We start from the raw sequence: 25,603 nt of genomic DNA, 5'->3' as shown, positions 1-25,603 counted from the left end.
GTCTGACACACCGGTGTCAATGTGTTCTGTTTTCCATTTCCAGGAGTGTATTTGAAATGTGGATGATGTGTGAAATCACCAATATGTTATAAGAAACAGGTGGAGTTAGAGAAAGTGTAACAGTAAGAACTTCATGGACAGATTTGATCTGAACCAGTAAAAATGACCCATTGAGTTGCAGACAGGCAGAACTAAAAGACTGCTACACATTACAGCTTTCAGCCAAAGGCTTTTTCAGCAAAGAAGGCACACAAACACACTCACACAAGCGAGCAAACCTCATGCACACATAACCGGTACCACTGGTAGCTCTGACCGGAAACCCAGCTATCCCTCCTCTTCCCCGTCACACTCCAAATTGCTACTCATATGACAGTCACATTCTGGTCAGAGGTGTCAGTGGTAGTGATCATGTGTTTGTAACATGTTACTTGCTTGTGTGTGCTTTCTTTGCCAATGTAGGCTTTGGCCAAAAGTTATAATGTGCAACAGCCATTTCACTGAGACAGTGTCAAAGTCAGTGGGACTTTAGGGAGTGGCAATTTATCATTTTCCTAATACTGTTGATGTTCCAAGCTGGTGCTTCCATTGTTTGATCTGAACAAGTTAAGGACATGGATTCTAATCAATAAATTAATGATAAGCAGGAAGATTTCAGTCTTTATAATGGAGTTAACCTCCCCTACAGCTGAAGCTCTACTCTTTTCTTTTTTGGTGTGCAGACAGAGTTTATACAATGGCGAACATAGATGTGCCAATCAATCAGACAAATAAGGATGCATTCTGAGAAGAGCTACAAGATATCTTTTCAAAGCTACCCAACAGGATTTCGGTTCCTTGCATGGTATAGAAATAAAATATCACAAGATTATTGGGTACTACCCAGCTCACAGGAGAACCAACTGTAATGGAGAGAGACTAGTGGAGTTATGCAGAGCATTCAATTTGGTTCTCAACTCAACTTCTTTCAAACACCTCCCCAGGAAACAGAAGACCTAGACATCTCCAAACTCCAACCTAAGCGAATTCCAAACTGACCATGTCACCATAGCACAGAAAGAAAAATGGGAGATCCAGTACATAAAAGTCACTACCTTCTGAAGATCAGAGTTAGAGTAACTCCAAGAAATACCAAGATGGTTACTCCCACAAAAAATTGTAAGTTTAACAGTGAAAGCTAAGAAGCAGCCCAGAATTCATCCACAAGTTGCAAACTTTAAATCTGGAGAATTGGGAACATGTACAAGAAGTTACACACAAAGCAGCTAATGATACTGTCCCACTCGCAAAATCAAGAAAGATGGGATAAAGAATGTGATGCAGCAGTACAGCTAAGACAGGCTACATGGCAGAAATGGAACTGTCACAAAAATGAACAGGGTCAACTTATTAAACATGAGAAAATCTGCATAAAAAACCACACGCAGGGTGAAGCGTGTGTTTCATAAGAATCAGTTGGTACAAATTGATTAAAACTTCTAAAAATAACACAGCTAACTTCTTCTACAAAACCTTCATGCACAATCTGAAGTAATCACACACGCGCACACACACACACACACACACACACACACACACACACACACACACACACACACACAGAGTTCCAAAGAAAAACTAGCAAGTTATTTTGGATGTGTCCTCATCTGTAAGGTTCTACAGACTGCATTTGTTTAAGAAAACAATCCAAACACTCACTCAGATTCGTCTCTACCTATGAAGAAAGAAATCAGGAAGAACATCCAAGCACTGAATGATGAGAAGGTACTGAGTGGAAATCAGATAATTGCTGAACTGTGGAAGCATGCCGGGGATAAGATAATTGATAAATTTGTTGCAGTTATCCAAAAAATTTGGGAGAGCAAAAAAGTTCCAAGTGAATGGACCGCTGCTGTACCGTAATTTATTTACTACATGCAGACACAACAGATGTGAATAACTAATGTGCCACTTATGCCAACAACTTATGAGATCCTCTCAAAAGCTCTACAGAGTAGGGACAGCACATAATAAAGTTGGTTCACTGGTTAAAATGAAAGAACAGTTTCACTGGTAACACACAAACAAACAGTTCAAGTTATGACATGAAATAAAAAAATAAGAGCCACTTCTGGTTGAATGACTGAATTCTCACTATAGTCCAAATTGGTGTACTGGTTCGGTGTCTGGTCAATGTCCAACTGATGTCATAGACAGTGATCCTGCCAGTGTCTGGTGTGCTCAGGTGGTTGCAGGTTGGTGTGTTGGATGGAGTCCTGAGCCGTGCTAGATCCACATCGCATCAGAGACTGGGATGGTACTGAAGACTGCTGTTGAAGATCACTACTAATGGATGAGCTGCAAGGAGCAACCAGTGTTGAGCCTGGGGAAGAGCAAGTGCCACTGGCTTGTGGTCATGCAAGATGTTAAGTAATCTGACAGAAGGATTTTCTTGAGGGACACTTGAGATGTGGATATGTGTCATGTAGACAAAATGAGCTGGTGGATTTGTAGCACTGTGGTTCACTGTGCGTACTGCTGGCAAGTGATGCTGGTGCCTCTTGTGGAGTCTGCTGGAGTTTGGTGAGTACAGAGAGAGATGCTTATGTTGCTGTTTCCCTCCGGCTTGCACACAGTGGGATGTGTTGCTGTTGTCATCTGGTGTGTACACGGAATGGTGTGTATGACCAAAGCTGGGACTGCCACATATGTCTCGCTTTGATGGAGGACACCTAGGGGAATGGCAATCTGCCACCTGTGCATGCGTTCTGTGTCTGATGTTTGGCCAGGCGAGTGGCCAAATACTACATCAGGAACAGAAAATTTGTGGTGATCTTCATTGGTTTCAGGAAGGTGTATGATTCAATTACTTGAACCACCCTTTTTCAAATACTTGAAGAATTGACTTGGATAATAAGTCAAAAGTGATTATCTGGAAGACCATAATCAATACCAACTCCAAAGTGAAGTTCAGGGGAAAGATGTCTGATACCTTTGAAATCAGGACAGGAGTGATATAATGAGATAGACTATAGCGTCTGCCCTTCAACTGTGGTTTAGAAAGGCTAACATGAGAATGACAGAATGGAATGAACAGTTCAGGGGTAGAAAACATGGTAAGGTAGGCTACGAGTACATGCACGAGTCTTAAAACCAACTGTCCAACCTTTGTAGACAATCTTGTGATCTTTTAATCTTGTGTTTTCAAATCCCCTCTGAGAAGTTGTGCTTTATGACAAACATAAAATCAGGACCAAGATACCTTGAGGACAGACCAAGAAAATTAAGCAAGCAGAAAAGTATAAAATCTAGGTACATGGATAGAGCCTAACCTATCAGACAAAATAGCCTTTGTACTACACATTAATAAAATGGAAATGGCCTTTTGTGGGGGAATATGCTGTTAATCTAGAAATACATATTTCACCTCTTCCTCACAAAGAATGAAAGATGACCATGTACAAAAAAAGTTATTTACTTACTTATTATGGAGCACTTCGTACTGTGCACACGTTGGTTTGATGGTTGTACAGAGTTGGAGCTTATGCTTTGACATCACAGATTGGCGGTGTTTTGGAGGGCAGAAAACAATAAGCGATGCCTACAATGACAATGTCCAAAAACAGTTGAAAGAAACTGAAGATATATGTCATTCCAGTCTCTTTTGTTCTGTTCTGATACTTACTATGGAGATGATGTTTTGATTAATAAGAGATATGTTGTAATTGTTACATATGATCAACAAAATATGAAAGAGTTCTTTAAAAAGCAGTTATGCCACTTCACAGTTTGTTGGCATAGATGTGAGCTCTCTTACAATGCTTTACCATTTTAGATACAGAAGAAACCAAGTGATAAAGGAGTGGCACTGCATAGCAAGTCCACAGCCTCTAGAAACTAAGAGAAGGCACTGTGAGAAAATAAAGGTAAAAAGTTATCACAAAAAGCATTTGGGTGACAGATCGTTAGTGAAGTTGTTGACTCAATTACAATACAAACTTGAGACTCAATTACAATACATAACTTGAATCATGATACTTCACCTCTCCACTAACTAAAGGTATCTACAATATGAGACTGGTATCCTTAAATGCCAAAATTAGACAGTACTGCACTGTTGTTACACCAAAGACTTTAAATGTGTCAGAGACACTCACAATGAGCAAGAAATATGTAGTGAAAAGACTTGAGACCAAAGAAAGAAAGACTCTGAGAGAAATCCTAGGTTCCATCAAAGAAAACAGTGCACATACAGATGGCATCTCAACCAAGAACCAAATAAACACATGTAGAAGATATGGGACATGATTTGGAAAAAAAAAGCATTGCCTTTTATGGTCTAATTGTGTGAATGTGCCCAGGAAGGATATCTAAAATTATATTAACCTACTTTGAAGATAGGACACCCAAAGGGGCAAGGTTCACAAAAGTTGAAAAAGATACAAGAAATGGAAATTTCTTCTAAAGATATCTAGGAGTGTGATCCACTTAAGGAAAAATTAGGAATGCACAAAGGTTTCCTGGAAGAGCCAAAGCTGAAAAGAGGGAAGATGTGGATGTGGACAATGCAAAAAACTATAGACCTTTTGTCTGTGCCCTTTCCTTCATTTCAAAGTATACATTCACTTGTATTAATCTAGGACGCTGAACAATACATGAACATCAGCTGAAAGATCAACTAAGCAATGATACAAAATGGTGGTCTGAAGAATATACTGACAGATTGCTTTTTGACTTCTCATTACATATACTATATCCTTGAAGGTCCATTCAGTATGGATTTATAGAACAAAATTACATCTGATCTATAAAATACCTAGTGGGGGCAATGGATTAGGGATTTTGTCAGATTAAAGCAATATGCCACAAAAATAGAATAGGTAATGGGAAGCTAATACTATGAGGAGACCAGATCAACATGGACACTTGCCTGTTCAGCAGTAAAAACTTGTAAATAGATTACAATGACACAACAAAATGGTGTAAATGGTGTTCAGACAGTTGGCTGAGGATGGTGCACAGATCGTAAAAAAGCTTGATTGCCAACTAAGCATGGGGACGCACTGGCTACGCCACTGGAGTTTTATTTAGGAGAAACAGCTTTCAAATATGTCTTTAGTCATCCTGGTTTATGTTCACTTTGAATCACTTTTGATAAATCCCAAAATAATTCCTCAACTAAAGCCATGACCAATTCATTTATCCATCCTTGTAAAATATCAACTAGAGTTTTGTCTCTGAGGACTTTGTGCCATTGGAATATGGAGCTACAGCCCTCTTTGGTGAGATCTTAATAAACCTAGTGCTGGACCTCAAGCATTACTTGAACTGAACCCTCCATCACAATTACAATACAAACTTGAGACTCAATTACAATACATAACTTGAATCATGATACTTCACCTCTCCACTAACTAAAGGTATCTACAATATGAGACTGGTATCCTTAAATGCCAAAATTAGACAGTACTGCACTGTTGTTACACCAAAGACTCTAAATGTGTCAGAGACACTTACAATGAGCAAGAAATATGTAGTGAAATATGTAGCATCTTTACTGTGAGAGAGCCCTCCATTATGCTATTCCAGAAACTTGCAGTTGCACCACCATATTGGTGTAATTGTATTTCATTTCTTGATTATATTTGAGGCAGTGCTCAGCGATTTTCGATTTGTTTAACTGTTTCTGTCAGATGTGTTACTAATGGTACACACCTCGTTTTTGGAGCCTTAGATAACATTTAACACTACAAAGAGAACTCTTCATCTTCATTGGCAGGAATAAAATATATTGGATGCTATGTTATCATAAGAGTCTACTGATCATTCTGGAGATTGGACCAGAGTAAGGCAGATAAACAACTCCAGCAGTCTACGAGTTGCGACATATTCACAATAAGGTTTCACAGCGATCCAGGAAATATCTGTCTTGCTATAAATCCAGTCATGACACACAAAAATTTATTAACAAGGTAATTAATTTCAGTCAATGATGACCATCTTCAGATCTGAACACTCCAGTACACTACATAATTTGTCTCATTGTGTATATAGATGGTGCAGCCACATTAATCAGCCATACACGCTTTGTCGAGAATTTAAAAAAATTTTCTCAGTATCTTGGGCACTATTATGCCAGACATAGTATACTTTCTTAGTCTCAATCTCTTTCTCACACATTGTTGGTTCTGACTGCATTGCCCACTCAGTTTCTTGATATGACTACCCATTCCTTCAGAACACTATTCATACATCTTGTAATTCTTTTGCTAGAGTTTCCTTGCCTGATAGCATTCAAGCTCCATGCACCTGAGTCTTAAGCACAGAATTTCTTCATGATGGGTGGTGATAGCGTGATATGCAGTGATAGAGGGCAGAGTGTGTATTCACTGTTTCCCAGGGATCTGCATATTCTCCTTTTAACCAACGTGTCTAGGAAAGGTAACTGGCCATATTTTAAAGTTTCATCATAAACTTCATACTGTGGTGGATCAATTTAAATGTCCTAGGGACTTCAAGCTATTTCATTCCATGTGGCCATGCCATAAAGCATCATCCGTGTATTGATAGAAACACACACACAGGTGTAACTAGATGCTACTCCATTTGCTACAAAGTGCTTCTTGCATGAGTTTGCCACAACAGGAGATAATGGACTACTCACTGCCATGCCTTTGAGAATGTTCATAATACTTTCCATCAAACAGAAAATTTGTTGACATGAAAACATGCATAGAGAGTTCAGAGAAATAAATGTCAAATTTTTCTGTGTTTAGTTCCAACGATTCAGAAAGTAGACTTTATAAAAAATGCTATTTGTCCACCACAGCTGTAAAATGCTAAGAGAATGCAAATTTCATGGAATAAAAATGTGGACTCTGAAAAACATAAGAGCATCAAGGGGTGATGTGAACAACAGTAATCAAACTTGGTAAAAATACATTAAAAACGACCTTTTTACACTTTTTAGTGTGCTGACCCAAAAAAGTATAAAATGCAGGAAAGTGTAAAATACAGAAAAGCATAGGAAATACTGCCAACTTTAGTGTTTTAACGAGAATTGTATTACAAGTTTTATTTACCATAATTTTATAACAGTTATCAATAATAAGTCTCATATTAGAACATTAATATCTTCTTAATGTGGTTTCACAAAAGACTTTTGCTTCTGTGTCTTATTTACACAGTTGGATACAATTGAAATTAAGAAGGAAATGCGTGTTTGTGTATGTTACCACTACACACGAATGTATGTGAGTGAGGGTTTCCCTCTTCATTCCAATCATGTCCAATGGTGTAAATAAAACATGGAAGCAAAAGTATTTCATGAAACCCCATGAAAACGATATTCATTTTCTAATGTGAGACTCATTATTGATAATCACTATAAAATCACACTAAATAAAACTTGTAACACAACACTGGTTAAAACACTAAAGTTTGCAGTCTTTGTAAACTGTGACAAGAGGCACTAAATTTGCAGCTTGTTGTCGATAAGACCACTCAGTTCAGGGATGTTCTGGGTGAGAAAGGGAGTCGAAATTGCCGTCATGTTGTGGAGCATTTTGAGAAGGAATGTTTACATCTGACATCAGGTTGTGGCATCTTGAGACAGCGCACCTAGTACGGATTAGTGTATTCCACATGGAAGTAACAACGTTTCGTGAAAACCGACTATAGAGACAACTGTCTTCAAAAGCAGTGCTTATTTGTATAAAGGACTGTGAAATTAAATTAAAGTTGCAGTAATACAATGCAATGAGTAGAAGGAAGATTGCCACTTGCATCACTATTGCCAGATTGTGATTATCATTAAAGCAGTGACTCAATATACTTTCCCATGCTTCCAAACACTGCGAACCTATAATACAGGCAGCAATGACACAATAAGTTAAGAATGAAAATCTTGCTTACCATACATGGAATTGTTAATGAAGTGAAACCAGTGAATTGAGAGAATATGTCTTCCATTACGATGAACAAAAAATCAACGTAAAAAGTGTGAAAACGTAAAAATGGGGTTTTCCTGTAGTGCTGTGACACCAACAATACTTCACAGTCTGGTTGGAGTCCCGGTAGTTAGTACACGAAACAACACAGCTTGTTTCACCATAAAAATATGACTGGGTCAGCTGTCAAAATATTGTACAAGGTGTGTAACTTTGCTTCCACCGTTTGGTGATAAGTGGCGACAACGGTAAGCAGCAGTCGAAAGAAACAGATCGCAGACATCAGGCAGTTAGCTTCGACCTCGGTGAACATAACCTCATTCAAACATTAGTCGATGTATGTCTGCATCATAAAGTTGTTCTTGATTGAAAATGTCAGTTTATGAGCCTAATTCTTGTCATTTGCGGGAGGTGTTACTGTTTTGTTTCAATATGAAGAAAACAGCGGCTGAGTCTCATCGAATGCTCTTAAGTATGTGTGGTAAGGATGCTATTAGTGAAAGAATGTGTTGTGAGTGGTTTCAATGCTTCAAGAACAATGATTTTAACATTGTAGACTGGCATAGTGGTGGAAGAGAGAATGTTTTCGAAGATGCAGAATTGGAGACATTGCTGAGTGAAGACTCGCGTCAAACTCAAGAAGAATTGGCACAATTAGTGGGAGAGACACAGCAAGCTATTTCAAAAGAGTCTCAAGGCTAGCTATGGGCATGATTCAGAAAGAAGGAACTTGGGTCCCAAGTGAGCTGAAACCAAGAGATGTTGACATTTTTTTTGAACAGTTGCTTCAGAGGCAAAACGGAAGGGATTTCTGCCTGGCATTGTGACCGGGGATGAAGGTTCGTTATAATAACCATAAATGCAAAAAATCATGGGGATATCCCGGCCATGCTTCCACGTCGACGGCCAAAACCGAATATTCACGGCTCCAAGATCACGCTCTGCATTTGGTGGGACCAGCTCGGCACCGTGTACTATGATGTGTTAAAACCAAGTGAAACAATCACAGGTGCTCGTTATCGAACAAAATTAAGGCATTTGAGCAGAGCATTAAAAGATAAACGGCCGCAATACAGTGAGAGGCACGATAAAGTGAATTGTCAGCATGACAATGCTCGACCCCACATTGCAAAAGAAGTCAAAACATAATTGGAAATGTTAAAATGGGAAGTCCTACCCCACCCGCTGTATTCTCCAGACATTGCTACTTCTGACTATCACCTGCTTAGATCAATTGCGCATGGCCTGGATGACCAACACTTCCGATCTCATGAAGAAGTCACAAATTGGATCGATTCGTGAATCGTTTCAAAAGATGAACAATTTTTTCGACACAGGATTCGTACACTGCCCGAAAGATGGGAGAAAGTAGTGGCCAGAGATGGAAAATACTTTGAATGATACATGTGTAACCAGTTTGTTTCATTAAAGCTTCAAATGTTGAGGAAAAAACGGTGGAAGCAATGTTGTACACCTTGTACATAAATGGAAAACTCAGCTTTGTGCCCAAAAGCATCCTGTTAATTAACAATACTATCAAAATGGACACAAAAATGTTTTCAATAATATTCACAATGATAATAATTTCAATAATAAAAATATGAACAAGAATGAAACAAAATATTAAAGCAATAAAAATAAAACTGACATTAGTGTTTTGATCACTGGTGTATGGGCGAGTTCTCAATCATGACATTTATGATTTTTAGGGAAAACAGGTTTGTCTTGGAATCTGATCAGGACTAACCAGAAAACTATAATAAACTTACCTGCACGCCCTTTTCTTTGTTCAGCACTTGCACGACTAACCCAAAATTCCTTCAGACGTTGCATTTTGCATATGGGATCATAACTCATCTCCTTCATTTTGCCTGAGTCCACAACAAAACGAATACCATCAATTGTTACAGAAGTCTCAGCAATATTGGTTGAAATGATGCACTTACGTACGCCCTCTGGTGCATAATCAAACACCTGGATTCAACACACATATTTATCATAAATTGAGTTGTGTAAATCTGGATCCTCTTAGTTTAGACACACAAGAAAGACAAATTAAAAAATACCATAAGAAAACAAACATGTAGAGAAAACTGTGCAGTTTGATATTATAAACTGGAAATCACAGAAATGTAATCCCAAGTAAACTAGTTGGGGGGTTATTTTGGGGGAAGAGACCAAACTGCGAGGTCATCGGTCTCAGTAAACTAGTCATTGGTTGATCTTGTGATATAGTATTGTTCACAGTTCTGTTATTCTGATTTGCTTGCTCTTTCTTCCGATTTGGAAGTTTTGAAAATGATATGATCATTATAGTTTTATAAAGTTATCTAGCTACTTATTACCTGTAGCAAAACATCACACTTGTTGATAACTAACTAATGTCACCCAATGGCCATTAATGAATATAAATATAGCGCCTTACAACAACTCTTTTTGACACCATCTCCTCCATCTTTCTCCCTCTGTCCTCACAAATACGTCCCTCTCAACATATGGTTTGAATATCCTCTTGTCCCCCTGCTCCCCCTCCAACCTATCACAAACAATATACATAAACAATACAAGTTTTGTAAGCTAGGATTAGTATTTTCTACTGTAAACAAACAGTGGAAAGTCCAGGATGGAATAACAACAATATGACAAGGACAGATTTCTATTCACCACATAGAGGAGGTGTTAAGTTACAGACAGGCACAATGAAAAAGAGTTCTAAATATTTAAGCTTCTTTTTATGAAAGTTTAAATTTTTAGCAGTCTTTTTCAATGTTCCTGTCTCTAACTCAACACCTCCTCTATGTGGTGAGTAGCAATCTATCCTTTTTATATTTTTGTTATTTTCTACTTTAAGTGTTTCTATTGAAAGAACTACGAAATCTGTCTCTTGAAGATAAGTACTAAGTAGATATTCTGCTCCCTCATTTCAGCTTCATCTACATAAACTATCACGAGGAACGTACATTTTTGCACATACTTTGATCCATATTACTCCATAATTTGAACAATCAAAACTCCAAATAGTAATAGCAACAATGTAGAAAAAGACAGATTGCTACTTACTGTAAAGATAACCCATTAAGTTGCAGACAGGCACAATTAAAAGACAGTTACACATAAGCTTTCGGCCATGGCTTTCATCAGAAAAAGAGAAATACCCACCATTCATTCACACAAGCAAGCACACATGACTGGCAGACTCCGGCAGTTTGTCTTTTAATCGTGCCTGTCTACAACTTATGCATTATCTTTATGGTAAGTAGCTACCTATCTTTTCCTACATTGTTACTCCATAATGCTTTTCATATTCCAGATGAAAGCACAAAAATAGGTACAACAAATAATTATTTATTATGCATTCAAGACTTCTTTTTATATCATTTCCACAGAATCTATGTATCACAGAAACATTTCTGTCAATTTCGTGAGAGACTTACTTTATCCTGATCTGCAAGTGACAAGGAACTGTGAAGAGTTAACACTATCCATGCCTGTGTTTTATCTGCATATTGCTGGGCTGCTTCAGCAATGGTAGAAATTTCACTCATACCACTCAGGAACATGAGGACATCACCTCTTTCATCTTCTGGGAACAGAATGACAAAAAATGTGAAAGATGAACTTTGTTACATAAGAAACAAAAAAGACTTGCTGTATACAACAATAAGAAATACTTTCTTGGCGAACATGTCTCACATTACTGTAAATACTGTCAGGAAAGAAATTGTGCCTGTAATATATTATGTGAGATTGTGAGTGTAACAACTGAATTTAAGTGAGCAAACTGCTTTTTTTTCCTTTCCATAATATCTTTGACACATAAGTTCTTCAAACTGATTTTTAGCACACTGATGTTCTCTAATTTGCCTACAAATTTCACCTTTATTTTCATTTGTTCATTTGAAAAATAAAATCACAGGCTTTATGATCTACTTAAGAGTAAGTAGAAAGAAAGACACACAAGAAAGTTCAAATGCACAGAAAATCTGCAACATGACATTTAGTTCATTTACTTATTTGCTGTCATGCAATGCTCCATTACCTAGGTGTATAGCATGGAATGTTGATAATAATCAATGCTTGTGAAGTTGGAAGAAAAAGAAACAAGCACTTGTATCTGTGTTTATAAGTACAAGTAATGAACTGAAATGGCATTTAAAAGGAGTCTGTGTTAGTGACAGGGTAACACAGATAAAGTAAAGACTGAATTAATTATTAGGCTCTGTCTACCTTGTTATCAAATAAATAAACTGGCCTGATATCTGTTTGAGGGGCAATGGTATTAAAAAAATTAACCTTTACACTGTCCAATGACCAGGAGCACAATGTCAGCCTGTGGTAGAGTGCAAGAATCACCAGTATCTCAAGAGCCTGTTTGTTTTGCATGTGTCTGCTTGTCCCTGTGGTGTAATTATTTTAAGAGTATGCCATGTTCAGTACTCCCTCTACTTCAGAGTTTATGCCACACTTACAGCAGTTTCTTTCTCAATTTATTTTATGGAAATATAGAGGAGGTAAAATAACCACAGTGAAATGAGTGAAACTCATAGGAAGAAAACCTAAAACTGCTTCATTGAAAGAATAGAATAACACAGTGAGACGAATGATCATTATATGAAAATAAAGTTAAGTAATGTTTCTTTGTGTGTTGATTTGTAAAACAAGGTCAAGGTGCCACACAACATGGCATTTTCACAAATTGGCTTAATTCTCATATATTGCCTTTGCATACAAGGAAAGAATGAATGGGATGAGCCAGCCCTCGCCCTCTCCCCCCCCCCCCCCCCCTCCTCCTTTCACTTCCCACTTTACCAGTTGATGTAGACTTCAGGTAGTGTCAATCTGAATGCTCAAATATTGTTGGGATATCTTAATGTGTTGGTTTTCTTGCACTCTAACGTGGGCATCTTTGTGAAATCTGTCAAACAGTTATCTGATGACCTCTAAGTGGAATTTCTGGGCAGGAATTTTATTTATGGTGGATTCACTGTACTTACTGTTGGAATTCAATATACACAGATCAACAGTATGAAAAAAATTCTCCTTATTACACCTCACAACAACCACCATAAAACTCGCCCACAGTCTAATTGCAATAACTTCACACAAGAAGTACATTCATCATTCCATTCTCTAGTCAACAACTGCAGAACATAGGACATACTGAAACCATCTGAAACACAGGAACCAAGCACATACTGAATGCTAAGTCCACACCTATAAAGTTAATGGTGCTAGAAGCAAGAAGCCATATTGCACGTAGAGCACCGAAACTACAAAAGTTATGTATATTGCACTGACATTTTGCTCAAGGATAGTTGTATATCTGCTGATAAGTATCATGAATTGTCTTACATGTGACAGAACAATTGAGGATATCTTCATTTTGACAGGCATCAGCTTTTCCCAGCGACATTCTCTCTTCTAAATGAACATTGCTAATTATGGGACTGGAGATGGCATTTCACCTTTGAGGTGCAACTGATCAATGGTATGAACACAGGGCCAGGATGGCTCAATATCTTGATCTTTTCAGGGGATGCTGAGAGACAGTATCCCTAAGGTTCAGGTTTTGCAAAACCTGTCATCTTACTCTGAGACATTAATGATATTTTCACCACATGGATTCATGATTGACTTGAGAGGTTCAATTTCACTGAACCTCAATTCGCATTTTCCAAGAATAAATTCAGATGGTTTGTTTCTGAACCCACGCCACTTCGTTTGCTCTTGCTTGTGAATATTGTGCACTGCACTACAAGTTATTTGACAGAACAATTAAGGATATCTTCATTTTGACAGGCATCAGCTTTTCCCAGTGACATTCTCTCTTCCCAGCTGTTCACCATTCATAGCAAATCTATCTATTCTGAATCAGGTTTTATATACAAGTACACAGCAAATATAGCACTGCTTTTACTTCTCACCATTAGTTAGCACTTCAGCTTGCAAGCAAATTTTCCCAAGTTGAATAATCACCTCATAACCAACAGATAAACAATAACAATGTTACATGTTATCACCTAAATTAGATTATTCCATTCTTTGCCCCCGCCCCTCTCCCAAACAACCAGCTGAAACCTTACACTCCTCTTCACCCCAGTTTCATACCATTTAATTCTTCTTTCTAGATCAACACCAGCTATCATATTCACTCTTGTCACATCCAATGAGCAATCTAGACAATGCTTGATGGAAGACCAGTGAACATCCATCCAATCATTGTACAATGGTACTGGCAAACTGAATACTTTCTGAATTAGTAACTCAGTCAAGGAAACTTGGACAAGGGAATACAAACAATAACACAAAACTCCAAACAACTACTTCTGAAGTTCACCAATGGAATGTATAGAATAACAAGACCTGATCTTGTACAAAGACAAGACAAAATCCCCCCCCCCCCCTTCCTTAAAAAAGAGGACACACACACAGAGAGAGAGAGAGAGAGAGAGAGAGAGAGAGAGAGAGAGAGAGAGGGAAGAAAGAGAAAAAGAAGCAGTAACTCCTTGCATCAAGACATTTTTTGAAGCAACTGCTTGTCTTTCTGCAAAGAAAAAAATCCATTTACATGTTTCGGAAGATAAGTATTACTGAAAGAATTTGCTGAAGGTAACTTCTGACAAACCTCTCTCCGTTCTTGACACGCATCATATATATGTGTCATGTACGATTTCCCCCAACTGTGCCATGACAGGCTCACTGGTGCCATGTTCCTATCCAGTTCTCTTGCTGCCTCTCCCTCGCAACTGCCAGCCACTTTTCCCTCCAGCTCACCTTAGGTAATTATTTACATGTTCCATAGATCACTTGAACAACTTTTTTATTGAAATGATGTGGAAGGAGGCTCCTCTCACACAACGTTTTGCTCCATTTGGGCTACAGAGCCAGGATCATGTAATTGGCTGAGACAATGTACGAGGGTCAGTCAAAAAGTAATGCCTCCTATTTTTTTTTCTACGTTTAATTGTCAGGAAATTTAAATGCAATTACATAGGTTGAAAACCACAACATTGAGGATCATTTTGTCATTTTTCAATGTAATCTCCGCCCATCTCTACAGTTTTGGTCCATCTTTGAACAAGGGCATGTATCCCAGCACGGTAAAAATCACAGCTCTGCTTCCTAAGCCATTGACGCACGGATGTTTTGACGGCCTCCTCATCTTCAAAATGAATCCCACGATGAGCTTCTTTTAGTGGCCCGAACAGATGGAAGTCTGATGGTGCCAGGTCAGGGCTGTATGGGGGATGAGGCAAAACTTCCCATCCAATTTTGACAATCTCGTCAGAGGTGTGACGACTGGTGTGTGGTCTTGCATTGTCATGCAAAAGAAGAACATCTGCCATTGATTTTGTTGGGCGAACTCGCTGAAGACGTGCTTTAAGTTTGTTGAGGGTTGTGACGTATTGAACAGAATTTATTGTGCATCCCTGCTCCAAAAAATCAACCAGAATCACACCCTCTGTATCCCAGAAAACTGTTGCCATAACTTTCCCTGCCGATCGCACAGTTTTGAATTTTTTCTTCCTCGGCGAGCTTGTGTGACGCCACTCCATTGACTGCCTCTTTGATTCGGGTTCAAAAAAATGCACCCATGTTTCGTCCCCGGTCACAATTTTTTTCAGAAACTCATCTCCCTCCAAACGGAAGCGCTGCAAGTGTTGGGAGGCTATTGTTTTCCTTGCCTCTTTATTCTGATCGGTTAACATTCTTGGAACCCACCGTGCACAAACTTTTGAGTACCCCAATTGTTTAATAATCATGATCACACTGCCTTTACTAAGAGAAATAATGCGACACACTTCATTTGCAGTCACCCGACGGTCACCACGAATGATGTCATCAACTTGCTGAATGTTGTGTGGAGTCACTGCACTCACCGGCCTGCCGCTCCGCTTTTCGTCAGTCAACAGTGTTTGCCCTTCAGCTTCCTTACAACGACGAACCCATCGTCTAACAGTGCTGACATCCACTGTCACAACACCATACACCTTCTTCAGTCTTTCATGAATGCGTATGGGCGTTTCACCTTCTGCATTCAAGAATTCAATCACACAACGCTGTCTCAAACGAACATCGATGTCGGCCATCTTACAAACTTCTGCTGTGCTGCCACCTGTTGACACAGAAAGTTACTACTGCAGTGGATTGCAGAAGAAGGTTTGAGGAATGGCGCCAAATTCAAATTTTTCACTTAACTTAATTTCTTTAAGTAGAAAAAAAATGGGAGGCATTACTTTTTGACCGACCCTCGTAAATACATGTGTGTATGTCTTTTTCTTACATAGTTTAGGAAGAACACTGTCAAAAAGATCAGCAACAATTTCAATTTTTTTAAATTTTCTTTATGAGGCTGTCGACTGCTCAGTGCCTCAACCATATGGTGAATGTTTACACTTTACTTTTTCCTGTATTTACTGATAGATTATGTGTTCATACACATGGAGGTTTTTTCCTATTCTATCTCCCTCTTACTTTTAAACTACTCACTCTTTAATTCCCTGATTTTCGAGTCCTTCTGCTGCTAGAATTTCACTGTTAATTAGTACCATGCTTTGTTCAGCTTTGTCTGCCCTATGTCTTGCACTGGGTAAATTTCCTCTCTAATGAGAAGAGGTACCCAGCAGTGCAATCAACCTTTGAAACCATCTGTACTGTGATGTAAATTGAAGTCTGAAGTATAATACCCTGCAGCCATTCACCCTAGATGGACTCTTGTTAGCAAGTAAATGACAAAAAATTCAGAAAAGATCAGAACTTAGCATGATGTGCTACCATTTTATAAAAGGAGGTTTATACAGACTGGTTGCACAACGGACGGTTAAGGTACAGACCTGACATGTGACAGCTTGTGGATTTGACTCTCATCAAGTGTTTCGAAATTTTTCAGTTTTAAATCTTTATTAAAATGACTTTTGTTGTTATTTGTATACACTTAATTGGTTTAACTGCAATTTTTTATTTCTATTCCTTTGTCATGTCATTTTAATTTTCATATTAAATTTTCATTTGCTCTCATTTTTCTCCCCATCATTCTTTTTCGACTTGGACTTTTGTTCATGTGATTTTCATTATTTTTATGTATTAATTCCAATTTAATTCCTCTAATGTTCTTTTCTTTCATGTTATTCCTTCCTTATTTCTCTTTTACATTCTGCTTGAATTTTGTTTTATTTGTAATCCCTTCATTCATTTAAATCTTCATCTGCATTACTTTGTCCACAGTGCAATAAGAATTCATTATTTTAAATCTTTGCATGATGATCACTATCCAAAAAAATTTACATCTTGTAATGAAAAATACCTTTCTGACACCATTTCTCTGTCATTATTAATAGATTATCCCATCTTTTAACTGATAAACAGCAGTTACAATTGTCTAAATATTAAGATAGATAAATAAAAATAATTAAATTCACATGTGCAAAGATTTCAAATGGAAAAGGAATGGTTGATAGAAAAAATGAGAGCAACTGAAAAAGATTATACAGTGATGAAATTGTGTGACTAAGAAATGGAAATAAAAAATTACATTTAATCCAATTAACTGAATAAAAATAACAACCAAAGATATTTTGAAGAACATTTAAAAATAAAAGATTTCAAAGCCCCTGACGAGTTTCAAACCCACAACCTTTAGAGTGTGAGGCCTGTACCTTAAACATTACATCGCACAAAGAGTCAGATATTATACCTTTTTAAACCTGTAGGTAGAGCATCACATAAAATTCTGATTTTTTTCATCAATTACTTACAAATGAGAGCCTATCTGGGGATTGGCTGTTGGAAGTTATACCTGGAAACTTAACCTACATCACCATATAGATGATTTCAAAAAGTCCACCCACCACTAGGGACCTCTCCTTGTAAGCCTTGCACAATGTGACTTCATACAAACCTTCCTTTCTTCTTACTACATTAAAGATGTCACATGCCCTTCAAGGTAATGAATCCTTACAGATTTTGTTCAGGTGAGCCCACTATTTACTGGTAAGCAGGAAACAAAGTACTATGTTCATTTGGTTTAATTACATCATATGTAATGACAGAGAGACAGAACAATGAACCTGGTACAAAAGCAAAAAACATTTTTTATGCACCATAAACTGTTGTACAAATATTAATTACACCAGTCTAAGATCTCTTATGAAGAAAAATGATTACCAAGATATTAAAATCATATGTAAAAATAATTCCCCTTTGGCACAGAAGGCATAGAATCACTGACAGCAGGCGATGTGAGTGAAAGGGGGAGGGGGGAGGGTTTAGGCCACACAAAGTGATTGTAGTATAGTTGCAACACAATTCTGGTCTTACTTGGAAACTTTTCATCAATAAGCTGAAGAATCCGGACATAAGGTGCTGGATTAATACGTCCAGATTTTGAAGATTTTTCCTCAACAGAAATAGGTCTGTAATAAAGCTTTATGGGATACAGTCTTCCAGGAACCTGTTGAAATGCAAATGCACTGGTTATACGGATGCTGTCTAATTATTAGGTAAAAATAAATATATGGGAAAATAATATGCAGTGTTCTTGGACAAATAACAGAGGATAGCTTTATTTTTTTTTTAAAAAAAGGCATTAACTCCATCAAAAATTCTTATCAGCTTCAAGTTATTTTTTTTCCTCTCAGAACAAACATTAATCCATAACATTACATAATTTGTTACATAAACCCCTTCTGTTTTACTTCTTGCTTCAAGTTCAAATGGCTCTGAGCACTATGGGACTTAACATCTATGGTCATCAGTCCCCTAGAACTTAGAACTACTTAAACCTAACTAACCTAAGGACATCACACAACACCCAGCCATCACGAGGCAGAGAAAATCCCTGACCCTGCCGGGAATCGAACCCGGGAACCCGGGCGTGGGAAGCGAGAACACTACCGCACGACCACGAGCTTGCTTCAAGTGTCTACAATAATTTTATTTTTTAAATTGATGCATCGGCTTTGACCCACTTACATGGTTTCATGTAATTAAACAGGAAGAAGCCAAGCTGATTTGTTTTAAAACTCTTGTTCAGTAGGACCCACGTAATTAATCGATAAGTGGAAATTATATTAGACTGAAACAAAAAGATGCTTGCTTCTAAATGGACAAATTACTCACCTGAATTACTACTGCATCACCAGCAAAATACTGCACAAATAACTTTATATTGATTGTAGCAGACATCAAAACAACTTTTAAATCTGGTCGCTGGTACAACAGGCAGCGCACAACTCCAAGCAAAAAATCTCCATAGAGATGACGCTCGTGCACTTCATCCAGGACGACTACATCATAGGTTGACAGTGATGAGTCAGTTGACACCTGCAAGGTGATAAAAGGTTCAAAATGAAGCACTGGCATCTAATTAAATATATAATTGTAAGCAAGTAAGATCTACACAATGTTTTCATGAATAAAGCTATGAAGATGATGATAACTGTTGGACAGATCACCGAAGTACTGGATCTGTCATGCATTTGTCATATCTGCCCAGAGAAGGAAAAAAAAGAAGAACTGTAGACCCAAATTTGTTCCTGAGAAGTTTGGCAAATCAGAAAATACCTCACAGTACAGGAAACAACTTCATCAGGCACTGTCTAAGGGATGTTGTCATGATGTAACACAACACTGGGAGAATTTAAAGACTAATATTATGGATGCCTGCAAAGAAACATTAGGATATAAAACTAGGAAACATAAAAAATGGTAGAAGATTTGAAGCATTGATCTCAGAGAAGAGGAAAGCCTTGCAAGCACAACAAAAGGACTTGAACTTAATCGCTAAAAGAAAAGCCTTTTGTCTTGCTAAAACAAAAGTACAAAGTACTACCCATGCGCCGACGAATGTGTGCCAGATAATGAGATCCAGAGAGTTAGAATATCTCACTCATAAAGATATGTGACAGTTCTTCCATGTCACAACAATAATTTATAGTCCAAGCACTTGGTCCAGTGAGAAATGTACTCTTCTAAAACATCAATGCTCCGTCATGAACAGGTGGAAAGAGCATTTTGAAGACCTTCTGAAATCAGTTACTAATTAACAAGTGCACAACATCAACAATGTATAAAAGACAGATTGCTACTTGCCATAAAGAAGACATGTTAAGTTGCAGACAGGCACAATTAAAAGACACTCACATACAGCTTCTAGCCACATCCTTCGTCCGTAAAACACACACACACACACACACACACACCAAAAAAAAAAAGAAAAAAAGCAAGCATACCTCATGCACATGCAACTACCAACTCTAGCATCTTGGGCCAGAGTGCTGGAATGGCATTCTGGCTCAAGATGCTGGAATTGGCAGTTGTGCGTGTGTGAGGTGTGCTGGTGTGTGTGTGTGTGTGTGTGTGTGTGTGTGTATGTGTGTGTGTGTGTGTGTGTGTGTGTCTTTTACTGATGAAGGCTGCAGCCGAAATATATATGTGAGTGTCTTTTAATTGTACCTGTCTGCAACTTGGCAAGTCTTCTTTACAGTAAGTAGAAATCTGTTTTCCTACATTGTTGATATTCCTGCTTGGAGTTTCCATTGTTTGATTTTTGTCAAATGACTTTCTTCCATCCAACAACACTGTGAAGTTTTCCCATGTTACTCTTCTGTTTAAAAGCCATTCCAGAATGACATGCTCAAGTTGGCAGTCATGTGTTGTTTGTGAGGTGTGCTTGCTTGTGAGTGAGTGAGTGTGTGTGTGTGTGTGTGTGAGTGTGTGTGTGTGTGTGTGTGTGTGTGTGTGTGTGTGTGTGTGTGTGTGTTTAATTGTGCCTGTCTACAACTTGACAGGTCTTCTTTACAGTAAGTAGCAATCTGTCTTTTCCACATTGCTGATATTCCTACCTGGAATTTCCATTGTTTGACAAGTTCACAACATAATAGAACAAGAACCTACTAAAGAAGAACTTGGCTCCCCACCAACATTAGGTGAAGTAAAGTGTGCTGTCATTCAAGCAATACAATACATGGCCACTGGTCCTGATGGAATACCAGTAGAAGCTTTCAAGAAAGGTGGTGAGGAACTCACAAGACAAATATATTAATTTATCATTAAAACCTGGAACACTGAAGAAAATGCCTCCTGATTTCATAAATGTTCTTGTGGTTCCCATACTTTAGAAAGATCATGATGTTCTTTCACTCATGACACACGTTATTTCAGAGATCGCGCATCCGTACAGTTCACAGGCCCACTTATGGAGGCCACTTGGGTCGGCTCCCTGGCATGCTCTAGTAAGCTGCCAGGAAAACAGTTTTATTTAAGCAACGGTAAACCTGGGGGAGCCTAAATGAGATGTGCAGATTGCTGTACAATTTGTCATTCTGCACATGTCACCACCATAGGATCCTGTGGCAGTGTGTAGCTCCATTGTGTATTGAGATGAGTAAGAGAGTTGTGTTGTTTGCTCTTGTTTGGGGTGCTTTGTGATGTTTGATGAAAGTTTTGTTTTAAAATGCTTGCCTGTACTGTAATGGGATGCAGGTCATACAGCAGGAAGACAAAAGACTTGGATGTAGTCTATCATTCAATTGCAGAAAGTTTGGATTACGAAGTGCCAACAGTGTGTTCTTTACATTTCATGCCAGATGATTACTTCCATGATTTGTGAGCAGAATTTCTTGATCAACCACTTAGAAAAGTGTTTAACCAGATGCAGTATGGAGTGTAAATATACCAGGAAGTGTTCCTAGTTTAAGTGGTAATGAAAGTGCAGTTGATGCAGTTTCTCCAAATAAAGCAGACAGGTTGCAGACAAGAAAAACAATGCAAATTACTCTTGAGCACCTTGCTAATTTGTCTCCCAAAAAAAGAAAACTGGACCAGACAACAGCTACAGATGAGTGAGAGATTGACAATAAACAAATCAGTGATCTTTGTAAATGCACAGAAGAATTAGAATATAGGAACAACAAACTGACAGCCCTACATGCAAAACTGAAGTACAGTGAGAAGTGCCTGAAACTAAAAGTGAAAGCCTGTGTCGAGAAAATAAAACATAAGCAGAAGTATCAAAAGCAGCAAGTGCAGGAGAAGGTGACTGAAATATTAGCCAAACTATTCTAAGAACACAGATAAACTGGTTACTGAGTGGAAAAAACAAGCAAAGTGGCAAAGAGAAGACATTCGAAAAGCAGTTACTCTTTGTGTTGTATCTAGGAAGTGTTATTTGCTTTTAAGGAATCAGGCTGGTTTCCCACTTCCTGGACTACCAAGACAGAAAGATGGTAATCATGCCCTCTCTCATGCTTTCCTAGTGTGTTTACAGATGTTTTACAGCTAATGAAAGCCCAGTCATCTGTATTGTCAAAAGTTGAATGTGTATGTGCGCTGTCATTCAATGAAATGAATGTAGACAGCAGTGCTTTATATGAGTCTGTTGAAGGTTGTATTGTAGGGCTGCACTCTAACATGTTGTTTGTTGTGGTATGGGTTTTGTCTGCAAGATGGAAGCAATCAATCTACTACAACTTTGACACACAGATAACAGCCGATCAATTAAACACTATCATCTGCTCCATACAAGATGTTGGCTACAATGTTGTTGCAGTAACGTGTGACCTTGGCACAAAAAATCAATTTGTGTGGACAGGTCTTAATATAGCAGCTGCTTTCCAAATCCCACATATGAAAATAAACGAATCTGGGTATTTTCAGATGTTCCATGCATATTTAAATTAATGAGGAACCACTTTCTAGGGGGACCACTTGAACACGTTGTCAATAGAGCACATGCATGGTTCAAGCAACTCTACCCAATGCTCAGCAGGGAAAGTATACTGAATAGGAGGGTGTCAAGGTCCATATACACGACACTGATTAGATCTCTGATGATGTATGCACCTCACATATGGGGATATGCACCTCCTACGTGGCTCCACTGCCTGCATATCATACAGAACAAAGCGATATGCATCATTAGCAACACTCCACACTACACACGCACCATGGATCTTCACAATGAATACTGCCTCGAAACTCTCAAGGAAGTAATCAAAAAACATGCCACACAACTATACAAGAACTCGAGACACTTGAACAATCCTTTCATCTTTAATCTGGGAAACTATGATCACAACCATAGATGGGAGCATAAGTGGCCAAAGACTCAACTAGCTAGGGCATAACCACCTATGACAAGCTAACATACATCCACAAGTGACAACATCGGCAAGCCCCTGAATATCAGCAACGTTGACTGGATATTCCAGCTGCTATTAAAGCTGACACACAGGCTACAACAGTGAAACCAACAAGCTCGCATAATGATGCACAAACAAACCGCCAATATTACCCTACGCTGTGAATCTGATATATGACTTATCTGACACAAAACAATGATGAACCTAACTGTTACAGGTATGCTGATGCTGATGGAGAAATCGACACCAGCACCCAGTGCCATCCACTGAGTAACACCACCGCACAATGACAAAGGTATTGAACTGCATGATACCCACTACTAACAAAGCCCAACCTTGCACGACCTGTCGCATGCAGCAAGAAAACCACTACTGCTCTTACAACCCGACCCAACTACCACAGAGGTTTTTTCCCTTGATGCTTGCCTTGGCACTTTTCTCCCTCTGCCCTTCAAAGTACTACCTTTTGTTCACCTTTCGACCCAATCTAGCTCCAGATGAGCGCAAACATCACGGTACCCACATCACACGAGACCTCACTTTAGTGAAACTAACCCTTATGCAGAGATGGCAGTAGACCTTTTGAATTGGCCATCATGCCAGTGTGGGCATGGAGGAGCCACATCTATAAAACTTCCTGGATGAGGGAATAAGTCTTCCAAGAGGGAAAACTGTTAATAAATCTTCTGTAGAAAGACTGCTCACATTAGACAGGAGTGAAATGAAGTTGTGTCCTAAACTGTCAAAAATTCACCTCATTGCGAAGGGCAGAGAATATCAATGGCTCTATTTAGCTACGCAACTTTTTTCGAGTACAACAACTAAAGCCATACGATATCTGATGTCCGGAGAACCGGAAGCAGCAAATTTTTTTTAGCTTGCGAACTATGCGTTAGTCATCCTGAATGCATGAAGATTCAGTGACAAGAATATGTTATCCTTTGGTTAGGGGTTGCACATGGATGTTCAGGAAAGAATATTAAGGGAACTGTACATGTGTGCAGAAAAATGCACATAGGCGGTACAAATCTGTTGATAACTTTTATTATGTCTTGACCACATTTTTATTTTTCCAACAACCTTACATGTTTCGACTTTATGTCATTTTCAAAGGCTACAAAATACAACACAAAACTGGTATCAGAAGAAAATATTATACATTTCACCATTGATAAGAGACATATTACAATGACAAGAATATGGCTTCCTAGGTTGTCATTCATACAAAATTGTTCATTAGATACATTCTACACATCAACATTCTTGATCATGAGACAAGTGCAAACTGCTACCAAGGGAAAATTTTTGGAAGCCAAGTGGCTAACCACTAGGTGGTGCTGGGTATGTGGTACACATTGCAGTTTGTTTCTGTTTACAACCACAGTTTTCATCATTACATTGTATAAAACAATTTTATCAGTAAACATGGAAACCACATTACAATGTTTTACACAAAGAGATTACTTTATAAAATAATGTGTAACAGATAACTTTTTTAACTAATACATTGGAAGAATGCACTGATTGGTGCTGGGTCCTACTGTCTGATAACTAACATGTCTTCTAACTTACAGCACATAAATTACTATCATCAGTAACAGTCCATAAATATTTCATAAAAGTCAAAATTACAGAGATTACTACAGGGTTGGATGGGTATTGGTCAAGGCTGGCACACTTCAGATAATATACATGTTATCTTCTGTGGTTGTATGATCATAAAACCGTTTTCTGCGAGTAACAAACATTACACCATTTATCACCACTACATAGTATTCTTTTTGTGATGAATGACATACCATTCTGTATTTTACCCCCAAGACTCTGCACCTTCGTGTAGCTTCATCCTGTGTTTTATTTTGTGCACAAGATGAGTAAAAGTTTAATTATTTACTACATATTTAGTGTCATATTCGCAGATTGATCATAGGCCAAGAGTATTCACAAGCGGTCGCTCAGTGCTTGATGCTGCAAGACACAAATTGAAAACTTTTGACAACAGTGTTATTATAGCTCTTTCACAACGCTATCACATTATTTTATTTAAGTTGTCATTTTATAAATATTTGTAGTCACAGTATTACAAACAGCTTTGCAGGATTTTTAATATGTCAAGATTAATGCTGTGTACCGATATCCTACCCCCTTCTTTAACTGCGTCATGGTGATCCACAATGTTTGTTATTCACAGAAAACAGTTTCATGGTCATACAACTGCAGAAGATCTCATGTATGTTATTTTAAGTGTGTCAACTTTAATCTATTCCCTTCCAACCCTCTAGTAATCCGTATAATTTTAACTTTTATTAATTATTTATGACTTCCAAAAATTTTCCCTTGGTAGTAGTTTGCACTTGTCTCATGATCGAGAATGTTGACGTGATACAATGTATCTGATGAACAATTTCACATGACTGACAGATCACTGCTAAGCTAGGAAGTCATATTGTTGTCATTGTAATATGTCTCTTATTAATAGTGAAATGTATCATATTTTCATATCTTCTGATACCAGTTTCATGTTGTATTTTGTAG

General features: G+C 38.1%; 1 protein-coding gene across 2 annotated transcripts in view; it reads right to left on the bottom strand.

Moving 5' to 3' along the window:
- LOC126170733 (probable ATP-dependent RNA helicase DHX34) overlaps positions 1–25,603 on the bottom strand; it is a 220,975-nt gene that overhangs the window by 143,066 nt on the left and 52,306 nt on the right. For both annotated transcript variants that reach the window (XM_049920748.1, XM_049920749.1), the window contains exons 5-8: positions 19,047–19,250; positions 18,246–18,378; positions 11,363–11,511; positions 9,698–9,902 (exon numbers count right to left, since the gene is read on the bottom strand). In XM_049920748.1, coding sequence (XP_049776705.1) covers positions 9,698–9,902; positions 11,363–11,511; positions 18,246–18,378; positions 19,047–19,250 — 691 coding nt within the window. The remainder of the gene's footprint in view (positions 1–9,697; positions 9,903–11,362; positions 11,512–18,245; positions 18,379–19,046; positions 19,251–25,603) is intronic.

This window comes from Schistocerca cancellata, chromosome 1 (assembly GCF_023864275.1).
Source record: "Schistocerca cancellata isolate TAMUIC-IGC-003103 chromosome 1, iqSchCanc2.1, whole genome shotgun sequence".
NCBI classification, from domain to species: Eukaryota; Metazoa; Arthropoda; class Insecta; order Orthoptera; family Acrididae; genus Schistocerca; species Schistocerca cancellata.
Note: the sequence above shows the minus strand (reverse complement) of the source record. Positions and strands in the feature narration are given on the sequence as shown.